Raw genomic sequence first — 24,510 nt, 5'->3', positions numbered from 1 at the left:
GCTCCTTCTTGCTTTTCAAATTCTGTTAATCTGCTAGGAATGCAGTAAGCTAAAAGAGGACAGTCTTTCTCATTGTACTGTTTCAGTTAATTGAAGTAATCTTGTAGTAAATTAAACTGTTGGGTTTTCATAAATTAATTACATAATTTATTAGAACAGAATTTTGAATATATCATTCAAATCCCAAAAATAATGAATAAATGCGAAAGGGTTCTTGTGATCTAAAAATAATGTCTAATTGGTAATTTCTGTCATAGTTTTTGTACAAATACCTCTGATGCTCTTCATCTCCAGTGTCCTTGTGCTTTTTCAGTAGTGCATCTTCTTTTTTTTTTTTTTTCCCCAGAGAAAGTTGCTGGGATGGGCTTGTCAGGAAGGGTATGAGTATCCAAGTCTGTTCGTCAACATTAGCAAATATGTGCTGCTTATCAAGTTTATAGATTTAATCATTGAAGCACAAAGGTATCTGGAGTTGAAAAATCCAATGTTAAATATATTTTTAGGGATGTATTTGGTAGCTGTGTTGGTTCTGAGATGAAAAGAAATGCAAAAATCTAGAACTCTTGGTTCAGAGAATTATACCTTTTATTAGACCAACTAAGAAATCGCAAAAAAAAGGTCTTTTTCTACAAACTTTCGGGCTCATGTGCCTTGAAACGTGGAAGATGCCAAATTGTAGCTGATTTTGGATTTTAAACTTCATTGCTAAACAGCAAGAAAGATTTCTAAACCTCCCTGCATGCCATCTGACACCAACAGGGATGTAATCCTGCCTGATCTACCCAAGAAAGAGCAACTCTCAGAGACACTTGTGTGGCCCAGAGGGACAGACTTCCATCTTCAACACCCTCTGTGCAGAAATGAAGTTTATTTCCTACCTATGGGGACTTTTTACCATTTTTAATTTTCCCTGAGCCAGATGAAGGGCATGTGAGCCCAAAAGCTTGCAGAAAGACATTTTGTTTTGCGATTTCTTAGTTGGTCTAATAAAAGGTATCGTCTCTGAACCAAGAGTTCTAGATTTTTTAAGATATATCTTTTTATGCATTTTTAATATCTTTTTATACACCTTTTTATACACCTTTTAACTATTTCTATTTTGATTATATGTAACTTCAAATTGATCTGTATTTAGAAACAGAGCATGAGAGTTAAGATTCTCATAGTGGGACACTAAAACCAATGGATTTCAGTGGCAGAATTAAATGTTTTTGAAAACTGCTACCCAACATGATTTAAAAACCTATAATAAACTCTGTGAAAATAATAAAGGTTGTAACTCCTTAACTAATGCTAGGCTTGAAAAAGATATCAAACTTGCATCAGTTTGACGAGAAAAGGAAGGGAGTGAGGGAACTGCTCATCCTTCAGCCTGTTTTAAGGACTATAAGGGGCTTTAACACATACTTCTCATAGCTCTTCCATGCTAAAGGGAGTGAAATAAATGTGCCAGTTCTTACTGCCTAAAGGGCTCTCAGTTGCAAGAGTAAGGCTAATCAGCATCTTGTATGTGATGGTGATAGATTCTCTGTACTGTGAGCCTCTTGTTAAGGAGGTATATTGCCTTTATGATTTGTTATTCCTGATTTTATCATAACTGTACAGCAATTCTGCCTGAGCATTAGAAATTTTCAAATAAGGGTTTTCTGAGGAATCTTCTAAATATCAGTATTGTTGCCGGTGTATTTGTCTGACATGATCTTTCAGAGTTTACAAAATAAAAGTTTTCATTCAAGCTAATTCCAGTCCCAGTAATGGAAAATAATCAAATAGACAACACTTTGACCACCTCACCAACACTCTATCTAGTAATTGCTCTGACTTTGAGTTAAGAGAACTCAGCATCTCAGGCCAGTTTGCCATTGTATCTACTGTATAGGAAACATTGTGTGCCTTATTTTGCACTGGTTTAAGCTTAGGTTTGATGGCCATGCTTGTTGAAAGTGGGTGTAAAATATTATTCATCTGAAATAAGTGTTTTGATTCACAGGTACAAATGTGCATATAAGGATCTAGATCTGGTTTTATATGTGTTAAATAGATTACAGCTGGAAATTTTTAGCAGCTAGCAAGATTTTCTGACATAGTAGTGTTGGCCTCTTTTTGCTATCAGAAAAAGGTGATGTTCTGCTGATTAAAGAAAGAAAAGCAGGTTGTGGAGATTTTGTTTGTATTTTGAAAGCCATTAGATTTTGACAGGATAATCAATTAGGATATTCAGAGTTGTTTGCCTGGTTGCTTCCATTTTTTTGACAAGTAAAACAGGTATAATAAAACCAATATTTGTTCACCTGCTTTGTTCACAGTAAATATGTAGACTTTAGAGGTTATTGTATCATGTTAGCCCATTTATGGAGGCTTTGTCTTACAGGAAAGTCACTGCTGTTTCTCTGGGAAATGGTTTTCCAGCTGCCTTTTCTTTTAATTGCTTAGTCATATAGTGTTTTATATAGGGTGGAGAACTTTTCATATGTCTCCATTTATAGATAAGTTTACAATTCTTTGTTTGTTGTACATTAGATCATAAATCACTATCGCACTGATAGTAAAATGAACTGACCAGCAGTAGGAGGTTGTGCTAAGAAATATGCACCATTCAAGCAAACTAGTAGCTACCAATATCCTATCTGGGGAAGCAGCAAACTTTCTTAACAGTAATGGGTGCTCAAAGTCTAGTATTTGCAAGATCTTATAAGTTTTCAATTCTTAAAGCTCCTGTTCACCAGTAATTAAAACCCTTCCTTTTTTGCATTTGAATACACAGGTGTATGGATGTTAGTTTGTTCACAAGCAGAGAGATGAACAAAGTATACCATTATAAAATGGTGTATTTTCTTGAGGTTTTTAAAATTTTATGTTGTTTGATATAAAGCATTTTGGGGTACATAGCAAAATTAGGTTTGCTTGGCAAATGTAAAAACTGTAATTTTAAGTTTTGTTACGTTCAGTTGTAGAAGTAGACAACATCTAGAGGAAGTGGATATGTTTCTTTCATAGCTTGCAGGTAACTTATATTTATACTCTCTGTACTTTCAGATTATCCGACTTTGCCTGTAGATGGGGCATGCTCAGAAAGCCCTGTCCCTTCTACACAGGGATGAAAGGAAAGGGTAGGGAGCTATTTCTGAAAGCCTGACTGTTCTGATCTTGCTCTGATTTTGTAAGACTGGGTCAGGTATTGCTGTATGCAACAAAGACTTTTTAGCATTTGTGATCTTAGTTATTTGTAAAATGCACCCAGAGTTTATATGTACCATTTTAATTTGATAAATAAAACCAACATAGTGGAGATTGTCAATTTTTAAGGGTAATTTGAATGAAGTCAACTGACTGAAGCGAGGTTGAGCACCACTGTACTATATCACTATCAACTGTGACATTTACAAGAATTCTAACAGTGTAGTTAATGGTTTCTTTTTTCTTTTCCAAACCATTCTCTAAGGGTCTATATAAACTCCCATTTGTGCCATTTGGTGTTGAGTTCACAGAATCTGTATTAACAATCTGACCTTTGAGGCCATACAGGTTCTTCCTCATCACGTTTTCAGCTCCTAAACCCATCCAGAGGAGTGTAGACCCAAGTTGCTTCAATTTTTTCATCTTCACTACAAAGGGGGTTAGAGAGCTTTGCTATGTGTGGCATGTAGGCTTTGCTTTGCCCCCTTCATTTAAATACCACTAGCTCATTTAGCCCTGTTTAAACGATATTAATATGGTTCCTGAAGACTCAAAGTAATGCTGAAAGTGCTTAAATTGTTTTGGTGTGGCAAGATTAATTTAAAGTGATTACAGTAATCAGGTGTTCAATTCTGATTTTTCTCTCTCAAAAAAAAGTAAGTTCTCTATTAGATATTCAGGTGAACTACAATAGTGATGGATTGTAAGTGTATATCTGCATTTATTTTAAATATAATGAGTCAGCCTCAGAGATGGAAATGATAGCAGCACAAGTACTTTAAGGGCTCCATGGAGGGGACAGCTGTCTTTGCAGAAGGAACAGGTGTGTTGGGGGACTGAGGAGCTATAGAGCTCTGGGACGTCTAGAGGAGGAGCATGGAGCCCTTGGAATGGGAGAAGACAGGGGAGAACTCAGGGCCTGTGTCATTTTAATAAGGATACAAATATTTTAGCATACATCATTTTATTTTTCATTATTGTTGTATAGTTTAGTGGTTTACAGCTGTAGTATAAATTGGTTATGCAGCTGTGATGACCTGTTGGGGGAAGGGGAGATTTAAGAAGCTGAGCTTGTCCATTTACCCAGCTAACTGTCCTACCCACCAAATGTTTGGATCAAAATTCTTTCACTGTTATCTATTTTCATAGTTCCTGCCGCTGCTTGGTACTATAAACAGTGATGTACGTACACACACAAGCAGGCCATAAGTAAGCATTGCTGTTACTGTCAGACTTCTCTGTGTGATCTAGTCCCCATGCTGGTCTCATTCTTAATAATACATATGCTGTCTCCAGATTTTCCTGTACTTGGCTCTGATCCCTAGTATTATTTTTCTGTGAAAAGTGGGTTTAGTCCACAGCTTTTTGTTTTTTGTTTTGTTTTGAGGAGACAATAGTGCTTTCTACTCAGCAGGGAAACCCATCCAAAACAACTATGTTACAGTCGCCCGAGGATGTAGGGGGGCAGTCAGGAAGGCCAAGGCAGAGATGGAGATAGGACTAGCTTCCCGGATTAAGGACAATAAGAAGTCCTTCTTCAAATACATAGGGGGTAAAAAGAGGGTCCCGGGTAATGTGGGGCCCCTGCAGGACACGATGGGCAACTTAGTCGTCACGCCAGATGACAAAGCTAACATATTTAATGATTCCTTTGCCTCTGTCTTCCTAAGTAGGGACCAGTTCAGCCACCTCCCTGCTGGGCCCCCCTCGGGCCCCGGGAGAGACACGCCTGGGCCAGGGGTTAGCGAGGAGTTAGGGTACTTCTGGAGAGGCTGGACGTGTTCAAGTCTGCTGGTCCGGACGATCTTCACCCTAGGGTTCAACAGGAACTGGCCGAGGTCATTGCGGGACCCCTGGCGTGGCTCTATGAGCACTCCTGGTGATCCGGTGAGGTGCCGGAGGACTGGAAGAGGGCCAATGTGGTCCCTATCTTCAAAAAGGGGAAAAAAAGAGGACTCGGGAAATTACAGGCCAGTTAGTCTTACCTCAATCCTGGGTAAGCTCTTTGAAAAAATTATCCTGGCACACATCCAGGAGGGCCTTGCAGGGGAATGCATGCTCAGGGGCAACCAACATGGGTTCATCAGTGGCAGGTCTTGTCAGACCAACCTGGTGGCCTTTTACGATCAGGTCACCAAATCATTAGACGCAGGGGTTGCTGTGGGTGTAGTCTTTCTGGACTTCCGGAAGGCTTTCGACACTGTCTCTCACCCTGTCCTCATCAAAAAGCTGGGAGACTGTGGTGTCGATGCCCACACAGTCAAATGGGTCGCCAAGTGCTTGGAGGGCCGCACCCAGAGGGTGGTAGTGGATGGGTTCTTCTCGACCTGGAAGGACATGGGCAGTGGGGTTCCGCAGGGCTCGGTCCTCGGGCCCGCACTGTTCAACATCTTCATCAGTGACTTGGATGAGGGGGTAGAAAGCACCCTGTTCAAGTTTGCTGATGACACTAAGATGTGGGGGGATGTGGGTGCACTAGAAGGGTGCAATAGGCTACAGGCTGACCTTGACAGGTTGCAACGGTGGGCGGATGAGAATAGGATGGGGTTTAACACTGATAAGTGCCGGGGAGGAAGAACCGGCACCACACTTACAGGTTGGGGAACTCCCCTCTTGCCAGCACGGAGACGGAAAAGGATCTTGGAGTCGTCATTGACTCCACGATGAACATGGGCCGGCAGTGTGGGGAGGCAGTCAAGAAGGCCAACCGTACCCTGTCATGCATCCACAGATGCATCTCAAGCAGGTCCAGGGAGGTGATCCTCCCCCTCTATGCGGCACTGGTCAGGCCACAGCTGGAGTACTGCGTCCAGTTCTGGGCGCCACACTTCAAGAGGGACGTGGACGATATGGAAAGAGTCCAGAGGAGGGCCACTCATATGATCAGGGGTCATCAGGGCAGGCCTTATGAGGAGAGGCTACGGGACCTGAACCTGTTTAGCCTCCACAAGAGAAGGTTAAGGGGGGACCTTGTGGCCTGCTACAAACTGGTCAGGGGGGATCAGCAGGTATTGGGGGAGTCCCTGTTCCCCCGTGTGCTGCCAGGAGTGACCAGGAATAACGGTCACAAGCTGGCGGAGGGTAGGTTTAGATTAGATATTAGGAGGCGCTACTTCACAGTCAGGGCGGCTAGGGCCTGGAACCGGCTTCCAGGGGAGGTGGTGCAGGCTCCTAGCCTGGGGATTTTTAAAAGGAAGTTCGATGAGCACCTTGCCGGGGTCATCTGACCCCGGTGCTCTTTCCTGCCAAGGCAGGGGGTCGGACTAGATGATCTACCTAGGTCCCTTCCCACTCTAGCTACTATGAAACTATGAAACTTCACAATTTAATAGAAATTGGCCTACAGCAGGAGAAGCTAAACTGCAACGGGTGTGCAATGAGAGGAGTGCTTGTTCTGCTGGTGCCGTGGCACTAACAAAGGATTCTACCCTCCCAAGTGTCCGCCCTTGAAGGACGAGGAGGAAGCAAATGGAGTAATGGGAGCATACTGGCTGGCCTAACAGTACAAGTTGTGAAACTCTTGTATTGAGTACTGTGATAGCAGAAGGGAACATCTGCTCTCACTGTAGGAATTGTCAATACTGTCACTCTTTAAGGGGATAACAAAGCTTGGCAAGTGCACAAGCAGAATCCTAATGGTATACAAACAACTCCCCCCCCCCCCCCCGACAAAAAAGACTTGTACTGAAGCATCATACCAAATGTATCCCCTTTTTTTTGCTTAGCGAAATCAGAAAACAATTCCAATGTAACACTTTATAGCAGAAACTAGTTAGACTAGCTAGAAAGATGGAAACTTTTCTAAGAATGCACTGACAGCCAGAAAGAGGGTACCTGACTGAGGAAGGAAGATGCTTTATTTAGTGTAGTGTAGTGTATTGTAAGGTTCTGATATTAAAAAATGCTAATAGGGGATTTATTTTTATCCTCTTGTCCCATCACATCCCATAGGTCAGAGTTAGAAAAAATCAATTGCATGTCACATTACAGTGGTAATGTAGCAGGGTGCTTGCATGTGCCAGTTCCTTTAAGGGACTTCAGAGGCTGCTTGCAGGTGGCAAAGGGGAGCTAATATCTACCTGACCGGAAGAGGGCTCAGACTTGAGCTATATAAGCCTGCCTCTGTCAGTTAGTTTTGCCCTGGAGTGAGAACAGAGCAGCAGGATTCCTGAACTGACCATAGCTCTGAATGAGGAGGTCTGCAATGCAGGGAACAAGGGAAGGTAACTGGAGCAGAGAAGGGCTTAGTTATATGGACAGGTGGCCCCATTTTATGTTAAGTCTAGACAAGACTCCAGTGCCTGCCATAAGTTGTCCTAGCAGTTTAGCCTGGAGCCCTACAAGGGAAGGCAAGGCTTACTTAAAAGACTAGTAGTCCAGCAGGGCCTGAGAGTGGGTGCAGCTGCCTAGAGAGTAGGGACCAGGGGATCCATGAGCCCTGGGCCTGGAAAGGACTGGGAGTGTGGTCAGAGGGTCCAGGGAAAGCAGGGCTGAGAGTGAGTGAGACTCCAGAAGAGCCGAAGATTGGGGGAGTACCTGAGGAGTGGACAAGGGTGTACATGTGCTAAAATTGTGTGAGGTTACCTTGACCAGCCAAGGTAAATGAAAACTACAAACTGCTTTGTCTGTGTCCCCTAAACATTGTAAATAAATAAAAATAATAAAAAAAATCCCTTTGTCAGTATAACTTGATTAGTACATAGATGGGTGTGATAGGGTGCAGAAACCATTGAAGGATCCAGAAGGGGTGGCTGGCTCTGTTTGGTAATTATATGCAGCTGGGGAGTGGGGGAATTGGACCCCTGGGTAGATTCTCAGCTGGGAGAGTTTAAGAAGGGCCCTAAAGGAGTGAGAAAGGAGAGGTTGAAAGATGTAGTTACTGGTAAAAGCTGAGAGAACCTTTATGGCCTAAACTTGAAACAGGCAATGTTATTTTCTTTTGAGTTAATCTGTTCAGGGTTAAGGTCAGAGGGAACTGAACTTTGTGTTAAAGCAAAACTCCAAATAAAATATGGTTTGTTTGAGCCCTGTAAGAGGTGGCTGTGACTTGCACTAATCAGCAGAAGGCACAGCTAGCTCATGGGGGATTTGTGTGATTTCTGCTAGCAGGCAAACCTTGCCACTGGCATTCTGGATTTCTCAAGAAACTCACTCTGTTGACCTTCAAGGCATCTGCAATGCACATCTTTATAGAGGAGCTGCTGAAAAAACAACTATTGGTGGTGCTAGTGCTGCATGTAGAAGAAATGGGAAATAAAACAGGTCCAACAAAGCAAAACAAAAAATGGTATAAAATGTATGTTCTTTGCCATAATGAAAATACTATCTGTCCTGTGCAAGTAGAAAAAGAGAGGTTAAGTATTTTTCTCCCTCTTTATATATCATTGTAATGTTTAAAATATGCAAGTTATTACCACTTTTCTTTTAGAAAACTACTGAAGCAGTTTTGACGAACATAAACCATTCATTGTACCATGATTTTTAAAATCTCTTCCATTATAAAATTGAATTTTAATCTCTAGACCAATATATATATTTCTGCTGGACCTACTGTACATTGCTCTGAATCCTGATTAGGGCCTCCAGGCTCTTCTCTAATTAGTAAATACTGTTGTATTTATTAATTAATGAATACTATAGGTACAATATGGATATGTAGCAGTTCTGCAGTGAAAAAATTCAATTGAAGGAATAATCACCATTTAGAAAAAGCTCTCTTTCAATACAGTGTGGGGACAAGTAAGTCTATTACAAAATTCTGTATTTTTAAATTAAAAACATATAATAGAGCAGACAGCCTTCAAGCGACATTGCTATTTCCAGGCACTGGGTGACAGCAGCAAAGGACAGGTTCAAATTTAAGGGGTATACAAGCTTTCTAAATCTGGCTCAGCCTCCACCAAGGTTCTCTCCAAGCTGCATACAATTTAATACTATACCGCTGCATTGGTCTAAAGACATAGGCAGGTAAGGTGCTAAGAATGGGGAGTCTCCATTACTGACTCTGGGGAACTGCTCCGCTCCCCAGCCCCCAGTCTTGTGCTTGGAGAATTATTGCAAAATTCATTGCATGAGGATCCACTATATGAGGATTCTAGTCTATTAGACTCAGCGAAAGGGGGAGGCAGGACCGAAGCAGTGTGTTCACGGATCACTGCACCTTAGGGGAAACATTGGCCTCTACCCAGAAACCTGTGGAAAAATTTTAACTGGGCTTTCTAAAACAAACAGTTGGATCTTTCTTGCCTGTACAGAAGTCTATAATTGTGTTTTTCTTACAAGGGGAAAGGGTCAAAGTTTAGACAGAACTTTATTTAATAGTATTAATTGAAACGTCAAACAGTTCCATTTCCGTCACTGGCAAACCAACCCAGAAGAGCTATCACCTAGCCCAGTCTTTTGGGAAGGGAGATTTGCCCAGGCTGTGCCAGGCAAATGTGGCAGGTACTTGGTAGGGAGGCCCACCCTGAAGAACCATGCTGCTCCTTGCCATCAAGGGTTGTTGCTCTGTTCCAAGTTATACTACTTACACCAGCCAAAGTGGCAATGTACAAGGACAGCAGTGACTTCTGCCTGGCTCTTTTGTAACAAACAACTTTAGCAAAACCACATTGGAGGAATTTACTACCTTTTTAGAGCTGTAGCTCGAAACGTCTGCTTCTCTTGACCAAAGGCTCATCTACTACTTGATAAAGTTTTGCTTATATATCAAAAGAACTTGTTTGTGTAGTTGGTTTATTACTCTGAGTAGGAACATATAATATTTTAATACCTGCTGTTTTGATTACTCTGTATGTAGTTGCAAACATTAGGGCGTGTGTGTGGATGTGCGTATTTAAATCACATATGGTCAAGATCATGGAAAGATTTCATAGACATTAGGGCTGGAAGGGACCTCGGGAGATCATTGAGTCCAGGCCCCTGCCCAAAGGGCAGGAAGTCAGCTGGGGTCATAGGATCCCAGCAAGATAAGCATCCAATCTACTCTTGAAGGTGTTCAATGTAGGTGCTTGAACCACCTCCGCTGGCAGACTGTTCCAGACCTTGGGGGCTCGGACAGTAGAGAAATTCTTCCTTATGTCCAGCCTGAAACGGTCTTGCAGGAGTTTGTGACCGTTCGACCTCATCATCCCTTGGGACGCTCTGGTGAACAAACGTTCCCCCAGATCCTGGTGGTCACCCTTGATAAACTTATAGGTGGCCATCAGATCACCCCTGAGCCTACGCTTTTCCAGGCTAAAGAGTCCCATGGCTCTCAGCCTGTCATCGTAAGATCTGTTTTCCTGACCTCTGATCATGCACGTGGCTCTCCTCTGGACTCTCTCAAGCTTCTCCACATCCTTTTTGAATTGTGGAGCCCAAAACTGGACGCAGTACTCCAGCTGCGGCCTGACCAAGGCCGAGTACAAGGGGAGAATGACGTCCCGGGATTTGCTCGAAAAGCATCTATGGATGCAAGCCAGCGTTTTGGTCGCTTTACTAGCCGCAGCATCGGATTGCAGGCTCATGTTCATCTTGTGGTCAATGATGACCCCCAAGTCTCTTTCTTCTGTAGTGCTATCCAACGTAGCACTGCTGAGCCTATAAAGGTGCTGCAGGTTTTTCCTCCCAAGGTGGAGAACCTTGCATTTTTCAGTGTTAAACACCATGAGGTTCTCGTCTGCCCATTTGCTGAGCTTGTCCAGGTCAGCCTGGATCACCCGCTTTATCTTCTGGCGTGGATGCTTTGCCCCAAAGTTTGGTGTCATCGGCGAACTTGGCCAGTCCACTCCTGACTCCAATGTCCACATCATTAATGAAGATGTTGAACAGTATGGGTCCAAGGACAGAGCCTTGAGGGACCCCACTGGTACCAGGGCACCACGTTGAGTGACTGCCATCAATTACAATCCTCTGGGTCCGACCACGGAGCCATTTTCCCAGCCAGCAGATCGTGGTGGAGCCAAGGCCACAACTGGCCAGTTTGGCCAAGAGGTGATCACGGGATACCAGATCAAAAGCTTTTTTGAAGTCAAGATATATGACATCAATCTCTTCTCCCTTGTCCAGATGATAGGTCACCTGGTCATAGAAGGAAATGAGATTGGTCAAACAAGACCTACCCGCAACAAACCCATGCTGGCTATCCCTTAGAATGTTAGCCTGGGCCAGTCCCTCAAGGATGGCCTCCTTAATAAACTTTTCCAAGATCTTCCCCAGGATAGAAGTCAGGCTAATGGGCCTGTAGTTAGCCGGATCCACTCTCCTCCCTTTCTTGAAGATTGGCACCACATTGGCCTTCTTCCAGTCTTCAGGCACTACACCAAAGCACCAGGAGTTTTCAAAGATCCGTGCCAGGGGCTGGGCTATGATGCTCACCAGCTCCTTGAGTACCCTGGGGTGCAGATTGTCAGGGCCGGCTGACTTGAAGGTATCCAGCTTCTCAAGGTGTTCCTTCACGAGGTCAGCATTTATGGAGGGTAAGGGATCCCCATCACCCGGATCTCCCTGTCCCATAGCAGGCATGGGCATCCCATGGGACTGATGAAAGACTGACGCAAAGTACCTATTTAATAGGTTGGCTTTTTCCTGGGCGTCAGTTGTCAGTTGCTCCATCTGGTTTAGCAGGGGTCCAACATTGACCTTGCTTTTCCTCCGGCTCCCCACATATCTGAAAAAGGACTTTTTGTTGTCCTTGATGCTTGAAGCTAGTTGGAGTTCAGTTGCAGCTTTGGCTTTCCTGGTTTGCTCCCTGCAGGACCGGACCAGCGCAGAATAATCCTCCTTGGAGGTGAATCCCATCCTCCATCCTTTGTAGGCTTTCCTTTTTAGCCGCAGGAGGTCCGCTAGGTCCCTGGAGAGCCAGGAGGGCTGCTGTGCCTTCTTGCTGCCTTTCCTCCGTGTTGGAATAGATTTAGCTTGTGCATTGAGGATCGCTTCCTTGAGAGGCAACCACTCTTCTTGAACTCCCCTCTCCCTGGGGTCATGGTCCCTGAGGGCCTGACCAACAAGCCTCTTGAGCTTGTCAAAGTCAGCTTTTCTGAAGTCAAGGACTTCTGCGTTGCTGACTGACTTGCCAGCTTTACGGTGGATGGTGAAGGTGATCAGCTCGTGGTCGCTGTCACCCAGCTTCCCATCGATCACTAGGTTGCCGATTAGGTTGTCCCCTGTAGCCAGTACCAGGTCGAGCAGCGCTTTGCCTCTTGTTGGCCCATAGACTTCTTGAGTCAGGTAGAGGTCATCCACGCATGAGAGAAAGCTTTGCGACAGCTCGGATTTTGCTGAGTGATCCTCCCACGAGATGTCCGGGTAATTGAAGTCACCCATGACAACCAAGGTCCTGGAGCAAGCGGCCTCAGTTAGTTCCCGGGCGAACTCCTGGTCAAGCTCAGGACATTGAGTGGGAGGTCTGTAGTAGACTCCCACCGTTGTGTCCCCTGTGCCGTATTCCCCATGAATTTTTACCCAGAGGGTCTCTAGCTGTCCATGCCGGTCGCCAACATCAGCTTGCAGGGACATGTAGCTTTCCTTCACATAGAGCTACACCCCCGCCCCTTTTGTCAACACGATCCCTCCTGTACAGGGTATAGCCCTCTATACCCGTGGTCCAGTCATGGGTGGAGTCCCACCAGGTCTCCGTTATCCCAACGACGTCATAATTCTTTGCACTGAGCAGGAGGATGAGCTCCTCCTGCTTGTTGCCTAGGCTCCTGGCATTAGTGTACAGGCAGGCAAGTGTGCCCCTGGGGGCTCTTGCCTTGCCCACAGATTGTGCCAGGGCTGGGGCAGGGGTGGGCTCCCTTAAGTGCCTTGGTCTGCTGGCTTTGCAAGGATCGCTCAGCAGGCCAGCAGTGGCAGTAGTCCCCCCATCCTCCAGCGGGCTTAGTTTAAAGCCTGGTGGAGCAGGTCAGCCAGTCTGGCTGAGAAAAGCCTCCTCCCCAGGGGAGAGAGGTGGAGGCCATCTCTTCCCAGCAGCTCGCTGCCTCTCTCGCCAAAGAGCGGTCTGTGGTCATGGAAGCCAAAGCCTTCCTGATGACACCAGCTCCGCAGTCTTTGGTTCACCGCATGGATCCTCCTCTCCCTCCTCAGCCCATAGCCTGAGACTGGGAGGATCGACGAAAACACCACCTGAGCTCCCAGACCCCTAAGCCCCGCTCCCAACTCCCTGTAGCACCTCATGACCTGGCTGGGGGTGCTCCGAGCCGTGTCATTGGTGCCCACGTGAATAAGGAGCATGGTGTAGTGGTCTGTGGGCTGGAGGAGCTGCGGGATCCTCTCCGCAATGTCTCGGATGCGGGCCCCTGGGAAGCAGCAGACTTCCCGGGCTAAGGGGTCGGGGCGGCAGATTGCCCCCTCAGTGCCCCGCAGGATGGAGTCTCCCACAACCAACACCTTTCGCTTTGACTTGGGGAGAGCGGGGGCAGTAGCTGCGGTCGAGCCTGGGTTGCCTGCGGGAGCCGGCAACTGAGCAGTCTCTGGGGCTGCAAGAGGTGCGAACCTGTTGCTAAGCTCCGGCGAGGGAGGGGCCTTGATGCGGCGGGCCTTAGGGCCCTTGCCCACCTTGGTCCATGCCCCTGACTGGGCAGAGCAGGAGGTCCCAGAGTCCTCCTTAGTCATGGAGGGAGACGGTGCTCTACCCTGCGGCTCCCGGGGGAGAAGGGCCTGGCAGTAGGAGTCTATCTCCTGCTCGCAGTCCCTGATGGCACGCAGTCTCTGGACTGTGGCCTGGAGCTCCTCCAGCTGGCACGCCAGAGACCCCAGTAGGGAGCAGACCCCGCAAGGGGAGGTGGCCATGCTCCCGGGCTCCAGAGCCTGAAAAAGGGACAGGCAGCCCCCGCAGCCAAGAGACAGGGGCTCCGTCTGCGTGGAGCCCGGAACCATGGGCTCCGTCTGGGTGGCCGTCTCTGAGGTGCCCGATGGGGGAGCCGCGGAGCCCGAGGGGACCCTTGGGGTGCGGCGCGTGCCCATCCGTGTCATGCCTCTGGTAGGCTGGCTACGGCTGGGGCTGACTATTCTTGGGAGGGGGGAGGGGGGGTCGCAGGCAGGGTCTCATGCCCTCCCACACGAACTCCGTGCTAACTCGAGCGCCTGTTTACGCAGCCTGTTCGCATGGCTCCGGTCGCGGGGCTCCCTGGGGGCTGGGCCAAGTAGGGGCCTGGGCCGGGGCTTGACCCGGCCCAGCACCAGGCAGCGGCCTGCTCACAGGGAGCGAGGAGTTAACCCCTTCCCACCACGAGCCCACTTACCTCTGTCTGTGCTGGGGGTTGGCAGGGGGCTCTGCGGCTGCTGAGGGGGTGTCTGGGGGGCTTCGGGGGAGCAGGGGCGCAGCAGGCTTCACCACTCTAACCACTCCGGAGCCTAACTGAGGTTTTTTTTGTTTTTTTGTTTTTCTTTCCCGTTTGGCGGGCCCTTTTAAACTGCGCGCATGCGCAGTGGGCCTGCCGTCGGGGAACTCTGGTTTCTCAGGCCAGGGGGGCCCTGCCCGGGATTTGGGGGGCCCTGCCCTACAGGAGGGGGACTGGTGAGTACCCCACTACTTCTCTTGTCACTCCCTGGGGGGCTGGGCCAAGTAGGGGATGCTTAGTTTCTGAAGTATACTATGAAGCAAAGATGATCCAGTACAATTTTAGTGGTCATTTCTGATGGTGCTTGTTCTAAATTTCCTGGTGAACAGAGATCCAGATAAGTTTATTAATTTTGCCAAGGCAACTACATTATTTTGTAGTCTCTAGGAAGGAAGCTATTAAGTTACTTTCTCGACTTTTTTGTCAGGGTTCATAGACTCTACACATTTGCTTTCTGATGTCTGTAATTTTAAAGGCATGTATTTTGTACTGGGAGTAAGGGCCTGTACAAGTCAGCCCTTTTCTTCTTTAGATGCTCTTTTCACCCAAAATACTTCTCTTAAAAAGGAAAAAAAGAGAAAACCCATACATTACTTTTCTTGTTTGTTCAAGTTTTTTTTTTCTTTTCCATAGGAGAAATTTTCCCTCCTTTTGTCTTAAATCTTCTGGCAACAGAGCCTTGCTTAATTTGGTTAGTAGGTGTTAGCCTTACGTCTCAGGCTGTAGTATTGTTATACTACTTGTTAAGTTATCTTTTTTGCATTTTTCATCTCTACATTATCTTTGCATAGTAGTTTTTGTCCATAATTATGTTTTTGGAGAGAAACTGTATTTACCTATAATTTTGTTACAGCAAACCATTTTGTGTTTCACGCTGGGTGAGGGCTGGGGCCCAGCCGAGGCACATCTTGACCAGTCTCCAGACCCTACAAAGCTGGAAGGCTTCCCTGTGCAGGCACTACTTAATGGTGCTCTTTGGCAGTAACTGGGGGTCTTCCCTTTTTGTTCTGTTTTTTGTTAGAGCTCTTAGAACTCTGGTTTTGTTGGGTAAGGGGAAGGAGTTAGGCATTTTTTGCAGGGGGAGGGGAGTGACAGCAGCAGTTCCTCTGCAGGAGAGGGGGTTCAGGCTTATATGGGGTCATTGGAGGAGGATTATGGGGAATATTCCTGGGGATGAGGTGAAGAGGTATAGGGGTGAGTTGAATGGGAAGGATGGGGGGAGGTAGAAAAAAGGTTTTTTTTTTTTTGGATGTATGCTAATCGGGATTAGAGGGAGGGTTTGTCTGTGTGGGGTTTGGGGAGGGAGGTAGTGGTTGAGGATGGGGCAGTTGCCGTTCTTGCGTTTTGAAGGAATTCTGCAAGTTATGGGTTGTCTGTTTAGTGTAAGATGCTCTGAGCCTTTTGGGTGGAGCAGGATATAAATCTAAATGAATAAATTTGCCCTACAGTACTCTATTGTAACACTTTTGGGCTCTCTGGATTGTGTTCAGCAATTTTAGCAAAGGTTATTAAACAGTAGATTAAAGCCACATTTGCTGAATCTCATAGTAGGTTGCTCCGATTTTGGCTCTTACAGCCATCCAGTCAACAGCATCTAAGGCAGACAGATGTTCAGGTGAAAGCACAATGGGATCTGACTTGCGATCCCAAAAATTGCACCTCCTGCCATGGTATTTGGACTAGGGATTGGATCTCAATTGCACCATACTTGTCAGTTCAGTATAATCCTGGGGCTGCCAGTGTAGCAGCAAGCTGAAAATCAGGTGCCTGACAATCAGCAGATTGTTGGCAGGTTCCAGCCCCCTGTGCAGTCCCCAGAGCTGGTTGATGATCAGCAGATTGACGCTGCCCCAGGGCATATGCCCCAGAGCTTAAACTCCAGAGTGGTCTTTGACCAGTTTATCTGCCAATGATCAGATAAGCTGGACTGTTCCAGGGCTCAAGCTCCAGAGTAGTTCCAACCAGCAGATCTGCTGATGTTCAAGCCCAAGAGTGGTCCCAAGCAGCTTTTCATTGGCAGGACTGAACTGCCTTGAGGGCAGTCCTGATCTGCCATTGAATGACAGCCATGGTAGTTCAGTCCCTGCCAACTGACAATCAGCTGATTGTCAGCAGGATTCAGACCCAGTGGGTGTTGCTTGCCCAGCACAGTCCTGATCATGTGGATGATCAGCTGATAGTTGGCTGCTGGGGACCACACCAAGGCCAGCTGGAAACATCAGTGCCATCCACCCTGCCACATGTTCCATTTAAGGCAGTATGGAAACCAGCCTAAAAGTTATTACACACATTTTGTATAATAGCTATGGCTTTAAGGCATAATTAACTGGTTAGTCATGTTTTCAGAGTAACATCTGCCTGGGGCCTCATAATCCAGTAAGTCTATTCCTTATGCAGTGGGGAATTCTTGAGCATTCTAACAGCTTAGAGTGATAGCCAAGAGGTTCATATTTGACTGAAAATGTGTGTGCTAGCTCTGAACTTCTCAATTCTGATTTCTAATTTTGTAATTCAGGTTGGCCATCCCAGAGATTAACTTTAAATATCCAGTGTCATTTTGTACAGCTAAAAAGATCTGTGTACACGTGTGGCATACATGTATACATTCATTCTGTTTTAAATAGGAGTTACTATGTTATTAGCTAAGTTTATTTTTCTGTGATATGTTGCTCACTGTCAGTTAGATCTGGAGTTTGTCTTTCGCTGAAATGTGTCCTGGCTAAAATATAAAATAACTGTAGTCCACTTTCCACCAGGCTGACAGTGTTTCCTTTCTGTTGACCCCCAGCAATTAGTTGCCTAAAATTTTTGAGGGTGTACTTTAGTTTAATTTAAAGTCTTTAATGTTGTTGGAAAATTCAGCTGACGTTTCCCTAATGACTAAACTGGATACTTTTTCTTTCTTTATTGAATATTAAGAACTATCCCAGGTTAAATTGTTTACAGATATTGGTGTCTTATTGGTTTGTTTATTTTTTTAAAGAAAGAAGTGTCTAATCTTAAAGTTCCTTTGTAACTAATGAATATTTTTTCAACATAAATCCTGTGCATGTCTCATTGTACACTCAGTCATAACTATGGAATATTCTTTTGGTCTAGCAAATTGAATAGTGAATAATAGACCTCCTAATAAAGTTGAGTGGTGAAGCTACAACTGCTTCTCTTCTTGGTTTGGCATCGTGGCAAGGGATTTAAAAATATATTTTTGGTAAATATCAGCATGATCAATTTAGCTGTTAGTGTAGTTCTAATGGATTTGTTTTTATATGGGTACTGTCTTTCTAGTTTTTTAATTTTTTTTTTGTATATTTTGGTTTTGATTAATTAATTTTACCACAAATATAGTTGCTTTCTGTTCTTAGACCCCAGTGTTTTTATAAGGGTGATAATCATGAGATACTGAAACCAATTTTTAGCTTTAATCTGATTATTATTGCAGTTTTCCTTTACTTTACAAGGTTATCTTTGCTGTAATGGTACCTATTGATATTTTCAATTTTATTGTACTTGGACAGTAATTTGCATCTCCTTTTCATGTCGGGGAAGAAGAGAAAAAGTAGCGGGGGTGGTGGTTCAGTCCGCAGCGTTATAAAGAACTTGTTCCCGTCTTTCAACTTCTTTTCTTTTCATAACTGCATGATGTGATCATGGATAAACTGGGAGGGCAGCACTGGATTTCCTTTAAAATCGAATTTGATATGCACTATTAGCCATTGCTGTTGAGCACTGTGGTGTTCACCTTTTTAAAATCCCCTGCTCATTTGAAGAGTGAGAATTTGAGTTTCTGGAATTCAGGCATTCTAGCCTTTTTATCTACATTGTATAGTGCTACTGGTAGACCACCATTATAGTTTCTGAATCTGTTTGATCTGTTCTGAGTGCTTGGGAATAGAGCAAATATTGAGACTGCCACTTGTCTCCTTATGTTCCCATAATGTGAATTTGTAAAATATCAGGAATTAACCTATGTTAAATTACTTTTGCCTGTATTGCTTACAATAGCTCATTGGTAGCTAATTGCCTGCATTCATAGTCTTTGTATTTGTTCTTTTTGTAGGAAAAGCTTTTATCCAGATCTCTTCAAAGAGGTGAAGATCTTCAGTTTGACCAGGTAGGAGACATTTTCATTAAAAAGAATTCCTCATATAATTTCAGTAGCCTCTCTTTGCACAGAATGATAGTTGTACTGTTCAGATAATTTAGAGCTTTAAAGTACTGATTTGTTAAATAATCACTAGGGGTTAACACAAAGTCTGGTTTTTTTAACAAAAGTGTTCTAAAAGGATATAGAAATATGACAGGCAGCTGAAAGATTTGGGTTCTATTTTCCCAGCTTTTGCTGCAGAATTTGTGTAATCTTGGGCAATATATTTCACACCTCATTTTTGTTTTCCTCAGCTATACAGTAATTATAATGATCTCAGTAAGGCTCTGTATTTATACAGCACTTTTAAATTCATGAATAGAAAACCTAAAATATAGTTGAAGTGTTACCTAACGTGTTTAAACAATAGAGCTTTCTATAGTACCTCACAATATGTTCTGTAAGACCTGTTCTTCTCTTATTTCAAAGGCACTGTACCCAGCGTAGTAGTAGTAAGGCTGTGATCCTGCAGAGGTTTACTGCCTATTAACTTTGTTTCCAATTCCACCATAGCTTGGCTCTTACAGAATCATAGAAGAGTAGGGTTGGAAGGGACCTCTGGAGGTCATGTAATCCAACCCCTTGCCCTGAGGCAGGATCATCCCTATCCAAATGGGATGACGAGGTCGACCCATGGGATGACGAGGTCGAACAGTCACAAACTCCTGCAAGACCGTTTCAGACTGGACATAAGGAAGAATTTCTTTACTGTCCGAGCCCCCAAGGTCTGGAACAGTCTGCCAGCGGAGGTGGTTCAAGCGCCTACATTGAACACCTTCAAGAGTAAATTGGATGCTTATCTTGCTGGGATCCTATGACCCCAGCTGACTTCCTACCCTTTGGGCAGGGGGCTGGACTCGATGATCTCCCGAGGTCCCTTCCAGCCCTAATGTCTATGAAATCTATGAAATCAAACCATCCTATTAATCTTTGTCTAAACTATTACTAAAACTATACAGTCAACTGTACCACACCCACAAGGCATAATATCTTAATTTGCCACAGGTAAAGTAGGGAGAACAGCAGTTAGTTTCCTGCTGCAAGGGCTGTTGAAACACGCTCAAGAGATCCAGTGAGGAGGGCTATGACCCCAGTACAAAGAAAGGCAGAAACCTCATCCTACCCCGAATTCATGCCGCTCTGAGCATGGGGTAGAATTCCTGCCTGACCCCAGATGTGGTTATCAGTCTGACCTTGAGCAGAGGGGCAAAACCTTCTAGCTAGGAACCCACAGGGTTTAGTCTCTGCAGGAGCATTGCTTCTTGTACCTCTACATATGTGTATATCTGTGCCTGGATGGAGCCCCACCGGACTGACTTACAGTCTGTCCCTATTTATTATAGTATCCAACGTTTACACAGTTCCCTAGGTCATATGTCAGAGGGTCAACTGTGGTGGGGAATTACAATAGGGAAAGCTGAAAGATCAAGCAGAGTACAAGAGGCACTGGTGGTACTGGACACTGATATAGCTGAGCTTAATTGAATGTATACTCTTGCTAATCAGAGTTTGATGTATGACCATGTTCTTGTGGCCCTAGCTTTGATTCTGTTATACTAATTTGATTTAAAGCCCAAAGGTAGCTAGAATACACTATTCAGAAGTGAGGAAATGACCAACCTCCACTATGCAGAAGGTGCTTTGGTGCAGCCAGTTTTGCTGTCGTTCCCTGCTTAACGTGAAGAGCTTTGGGATAGGCCTTGCAGCACAAGAGGAGAATGTGAGCCAACTCAAAGAGGAGGCTGAGTGTATACTAGGTGAGGATTAGAAAGAAGGGAAACTATACAGTTGTCTTTAAACTCTTCCAACTCAGGACAGCACTATGCTGAAGTGAGAAGCTGAAGATAATGAGTGAAAAAAACCAGAGAAAAGAGAACACAGAAGTTTATAGAGCAGACAAAAGGACAGGGAAAGATAAATTGAATATAATATGAAGTATGGATATTAGAGGACACTAAAAGTCAGATGGGAGAGAATGGAGGGAAGTGGCAGCCTTCCCATTGAAAAGATCAAGGAACTTTGGATGAGTTTATTCTTTTTCTTTTGCCCTTTTAGTAGTACAAACCACTTTTCTTAGTGATATCTTCTTGTCCCTGCTTTGAAAAGATGGTTATGAAGAGCAAATAGTTTGCCTTTAGAGATCTGAAATTCACCCCATTTAAAAAAATCTTACAAACAAAAATTGTGGTAGCATTAGCCAGAGTAGTATTGGGGTGGGGAGACAGGGGGAATGTAATGTGCATTTGTTTTTTAACTGTTTATTTTGCTACGCAGATTACTTCAATCAATTATTTTTCTTTTTACGTTTTAAAGAAAGGATGTGCCAAGCCTCCTTAAAGGTGTTATTTCAGAAATGTAATAATCACTCAGCTCAGTGAGTGGCTAGAAAGAAAGGGAAGTAAAGAATGCAGGGCTGATGAGACGATAATTGAAAAATCTGGTACAAACTAATGCATTCATTCTCTGGTGCTTTCACCAGAGTTGATGTTAATGCTTTTCTCAAGCTAAATATTACTGGTTTAAAACTTCCCCTTGAAAGAACCCTAACAAAAATACTACTACTGTGATAAACCACTTTTAACTGTTCCCCATTTAGAAATCTTACTATTTATGATTGGTTCCATCTGTTAAGCTACATCTGAAGAGCTACCAGAAAATGATATGTTTGTAGGGAGAAATCAGAATTGAGCAGAAAAGCATACAAGAAAAACTCTTTGGAACACTGAGACCTAAACCAAATTTGGTAAATTACATTTTCACAAATTCCCTATTTTGATCACTTTTTTTTTTTTTTGTATGTCTGATTTTTCCCATCTTGTTTTCAGGACAGAGTTTGCTATAGTAAAGTCTGTTTTAAAGGCAGTGAAAACGTAATGTGATGCTGGGCCAAGGTAAAATGGCTTGGATGAATTTGTGGCTCTTCAAGATTCTTAAAAGAGTGCCCCATTTGGTGGCAAGCTAAACATTGTTTTTCTGTATCTTTATTTTTGCCTGTGTATGTTAAATCCTCCCACAAATAAATTCTGTTGTGGTTGAGATATTTGAAAAGCATATGAAGACTATGTGACTCCTTATGCAGTGCAAATGTTTAGTTCATGATTCTTTGAAGGAGGTAGCAAACAGACACACTCCTGAATGCTGATCAGCTGCCAGGGAGGAGAAGCCACAGAGCTTTCCAGTGAGGCTGTGAATGAGGCAAAAATTGAACTGTAGAAGTTCACAAGGGAGCTAATGAACAGGAAAAATAACAGGAAAAATCATGGATGGTGAGTTGTCATCATCCAAACACGAAGTGAGGAGGAAATGGTATCTGGTGTTTGTGCCTTTCTGATGGAAAGCCAGTTAGCTGGTCAGTATGACTAGAATTTGTCTTTGCTGTAACTGTACCTGAGAGGCATGTAAGACTATGATATGGAAAAGCAATACTTCTTCAGGTTTCAAACAAGATTATTCTCTTAAATATCTTGGAGGTTTTTAACAAACTTTTAAAAAAAAATTAAAGTTTAGGCAAAAAGCGTACAGTTTAGGGAAATGACAGTTATTTATACGGAAGCATTTCTAACATGTTGAAACTAAATTTCAAAATTGAAATATTCCTATTCTTATTTAAAATGTTATGAAGAAGCGATGAGAAGCAGTGTTACATTATGAATTATTTTATATAGTTGATTTATTGTTACACTTCTTTGTTTGAAAAATCATATTTTAATTAAGAAATGTGTGTTGCTTAGGAAACATGTTACAAAATAATGTATGCAAAACTTCATTCATTCGCATTTGCCTTATTGGTACTTTCTGCAATGCTGGTCCCAGTAATATTGAAGTGCAACATATGTAAGTACAGAAGTAGTTAGCCATGTTAGTTTGAGGTCAGGATAGAGATGTTTGCTCTCAAAAGTTTATGCATCTCTGATTTGTTAGTTTATAAGGTGCATATGCAAGTACATTTATAGTGTCGTGTCTCTGCTAAACTTAGAGTATTTTGCTCTTTCTTCTTATGTTTTATTGAGTCTCTTTTGGAGGGAATAGTTTATCTCTCCACTTTTCTACCTTACCTTTTTTCTTGCTCTTTTTTATGCCACTTAGGGTCAGGAAAGCTTTATGAAGAAGGTAGGTTTTGCATTGTGTTTTAAAGGCAGTCAAATATTAGGTTACTAGTGTTTGATAGTGTTGAATTGATGTTGTAGCCATGATGTGAGAATAAAGGATGTTTAACTTTAATTCTAATCATGCAGCTGGTTCAATAAAAGATCTCGCCCATGATGCTTCCTATGTCATGTGGTGATGTGTTCCATATCCAGATTTGCTTTACTCTGAACACCCCATCTTGGGCTCCCGTTTTGGAGGTCCTCAGTTGCATTGAATGAGGTATGCAACTTGCATGAGGTACAGTAGACACAGAGCTCTTACTTGATATTACTGGGTCCTGACTTGTTTTTGGCCTTCCAAAGCATGACCAAAACTCAGAACTGACAATAGAAGTGGTTTGGGACCTAAAGGAATGTGCAGAACATGCGTGAGTATTGTCTAGATCAGTGCTGCTTAACTTTTTAAATGGAAGACACCCCTCATGAAAGGCCAGCTTTTAGCTTTCCGTACTATTTTGACTAGAGCGGTTTTCTCAGATGCAGAGAAATACAGCAATCTGAACTGAAGGTGATGAATATGTAATTTCCTTAAATAAGTGATTTAATTTGCATGGAGTTAACTATACACCCTTCTTTCCTGTTGTTTAGCTTTTAGCAACCTGAGGATAAAAGGTTGCTTTGCTTTGCTTTGCTTTTTATTTGTATCCTTGATCATATTTTGTTGTTCACATATATCAAGACTGTCTTTGCATTTGACCTCATTTTGATGCTTAATAAATACAGGGCCTTCTGTGATCCTGGCTTAGTGCAGGCCTTCAGGTCTCAGGTGTTTTTAATTGTCATGTGCCTGTCAGTATCTGAATTTCAGCATATGTAGATGGTTATTAGTATTTTTATTATGTCTGTTTTGTGGTTGGTGATTTAAAAAAAAATCTCAACATGGGTTAGGGTTGAAGTAATTGACAAAAATCCCATTGACTCCAATGGTGTAGGACCAATTCCCAAAATATCTTTAGGTTTCCCTTCTCAGGAAAATTCTTTGTGCTAGGTACATGGATTTGCATTGCCTTTTATTTTTTTAAAAAAATAGTAATACTATTTTAAATTTGCAAACTGAATTTCTGGACAATACTGGGACCAGTGAATCTCTTTCCATGAGTAAAAAGCAGTATTGAATTGCAAAATATATTTTTATTTACTGATAAAATGTCACTAAGTTGCTTAGTATCATGGTACCAAACCTTTTGGCCCCACTGACTTCTAGTGTTAGCTCAAAATGAGGTTTGGTTTTTTTGTTTTTGGTTTTTAATTTAGTTTTCTATTGCAACAGACATGAGATTGGAGCTAGCAGCAAAGTGGACAGATCTGTCATAAAAACAGCCCTTTTTAAGTGTCCTGATTGTAAATCAATTAAATTTTATTTTCATTTCATATTTGTTAAAGCTAGTTTTTCATTATTTTAGATATCTGCCGATGCTGTTAGGAAGTAGGAAATTTAACTTTGCAGTTCTTTTATTGTTTTAGTTTTCTTAATTTTCAGTACAGTTTTATTGCATTAACTCAGGGGTATAAGACTAATTAATCGGTCGGCTGGATACAGACTTCAGGGCTTCTCACTGCAGCCAGAATACAGAGGTTAGCATTGATGCCACTCACCCTAGTGCTGTAGCTTGATGTCCCCAACAGGGTGGCATTAACATCTTGGCTGCTGGTTCCTGTTTGCTTTTGGGGCAAGCCACTGGTGGGGCAGGGAAGAAATGTTGGCACAGCCAGAACC

The 24,510-nt window shown here is 43.5% G+C and overlaps 1 protein-coding gene across 5 annotated transcripts in view; it reads left to right on the top strand.

Moving 5' to 3' along the window:
* Positions 1 to 24,510, top strand: part of FRYL (FRY like transcription coactivator) — a 246,895-nt gene that overhangs the window by 75,080 nt on the left and 147,305 nt on the right. For all 5 annotated transcript variants that reach the window (XM_090035895.1, XM_090035899.1, XM_090035897.1 and 2 more), the window contains exon 3: positions 18,559 to 18,612. In XM_090035895.1, the coding sequence (XP_089892021.1) occupies positions 18,559 to 18,612 (54 nt within the window). The remainder of the gene's footprint in view (positions 1 to 18,558; positions 18,613 to 24,510) is intronic.

The sequence above is a fragment of the Crocodylus siamensis genome, chromosome 2 (genome assembly GCF_052110815.1).
Source record: "Crocodylus siamensis isolate JL-2025a chromosome 2, ASM5211081v1, whole genome shotgun sequence".
NCBI classification, from domain to species: Eukaryota; Metazoa; Chordata; order Crocodylia; family Crocodylidae; genus Crocodylus; species Crocodylus siamensis.
Note: the sequence above shows the minus strand (reverse complement) of the source record. Positions and strands in the feature narration are given on the sequence as shown.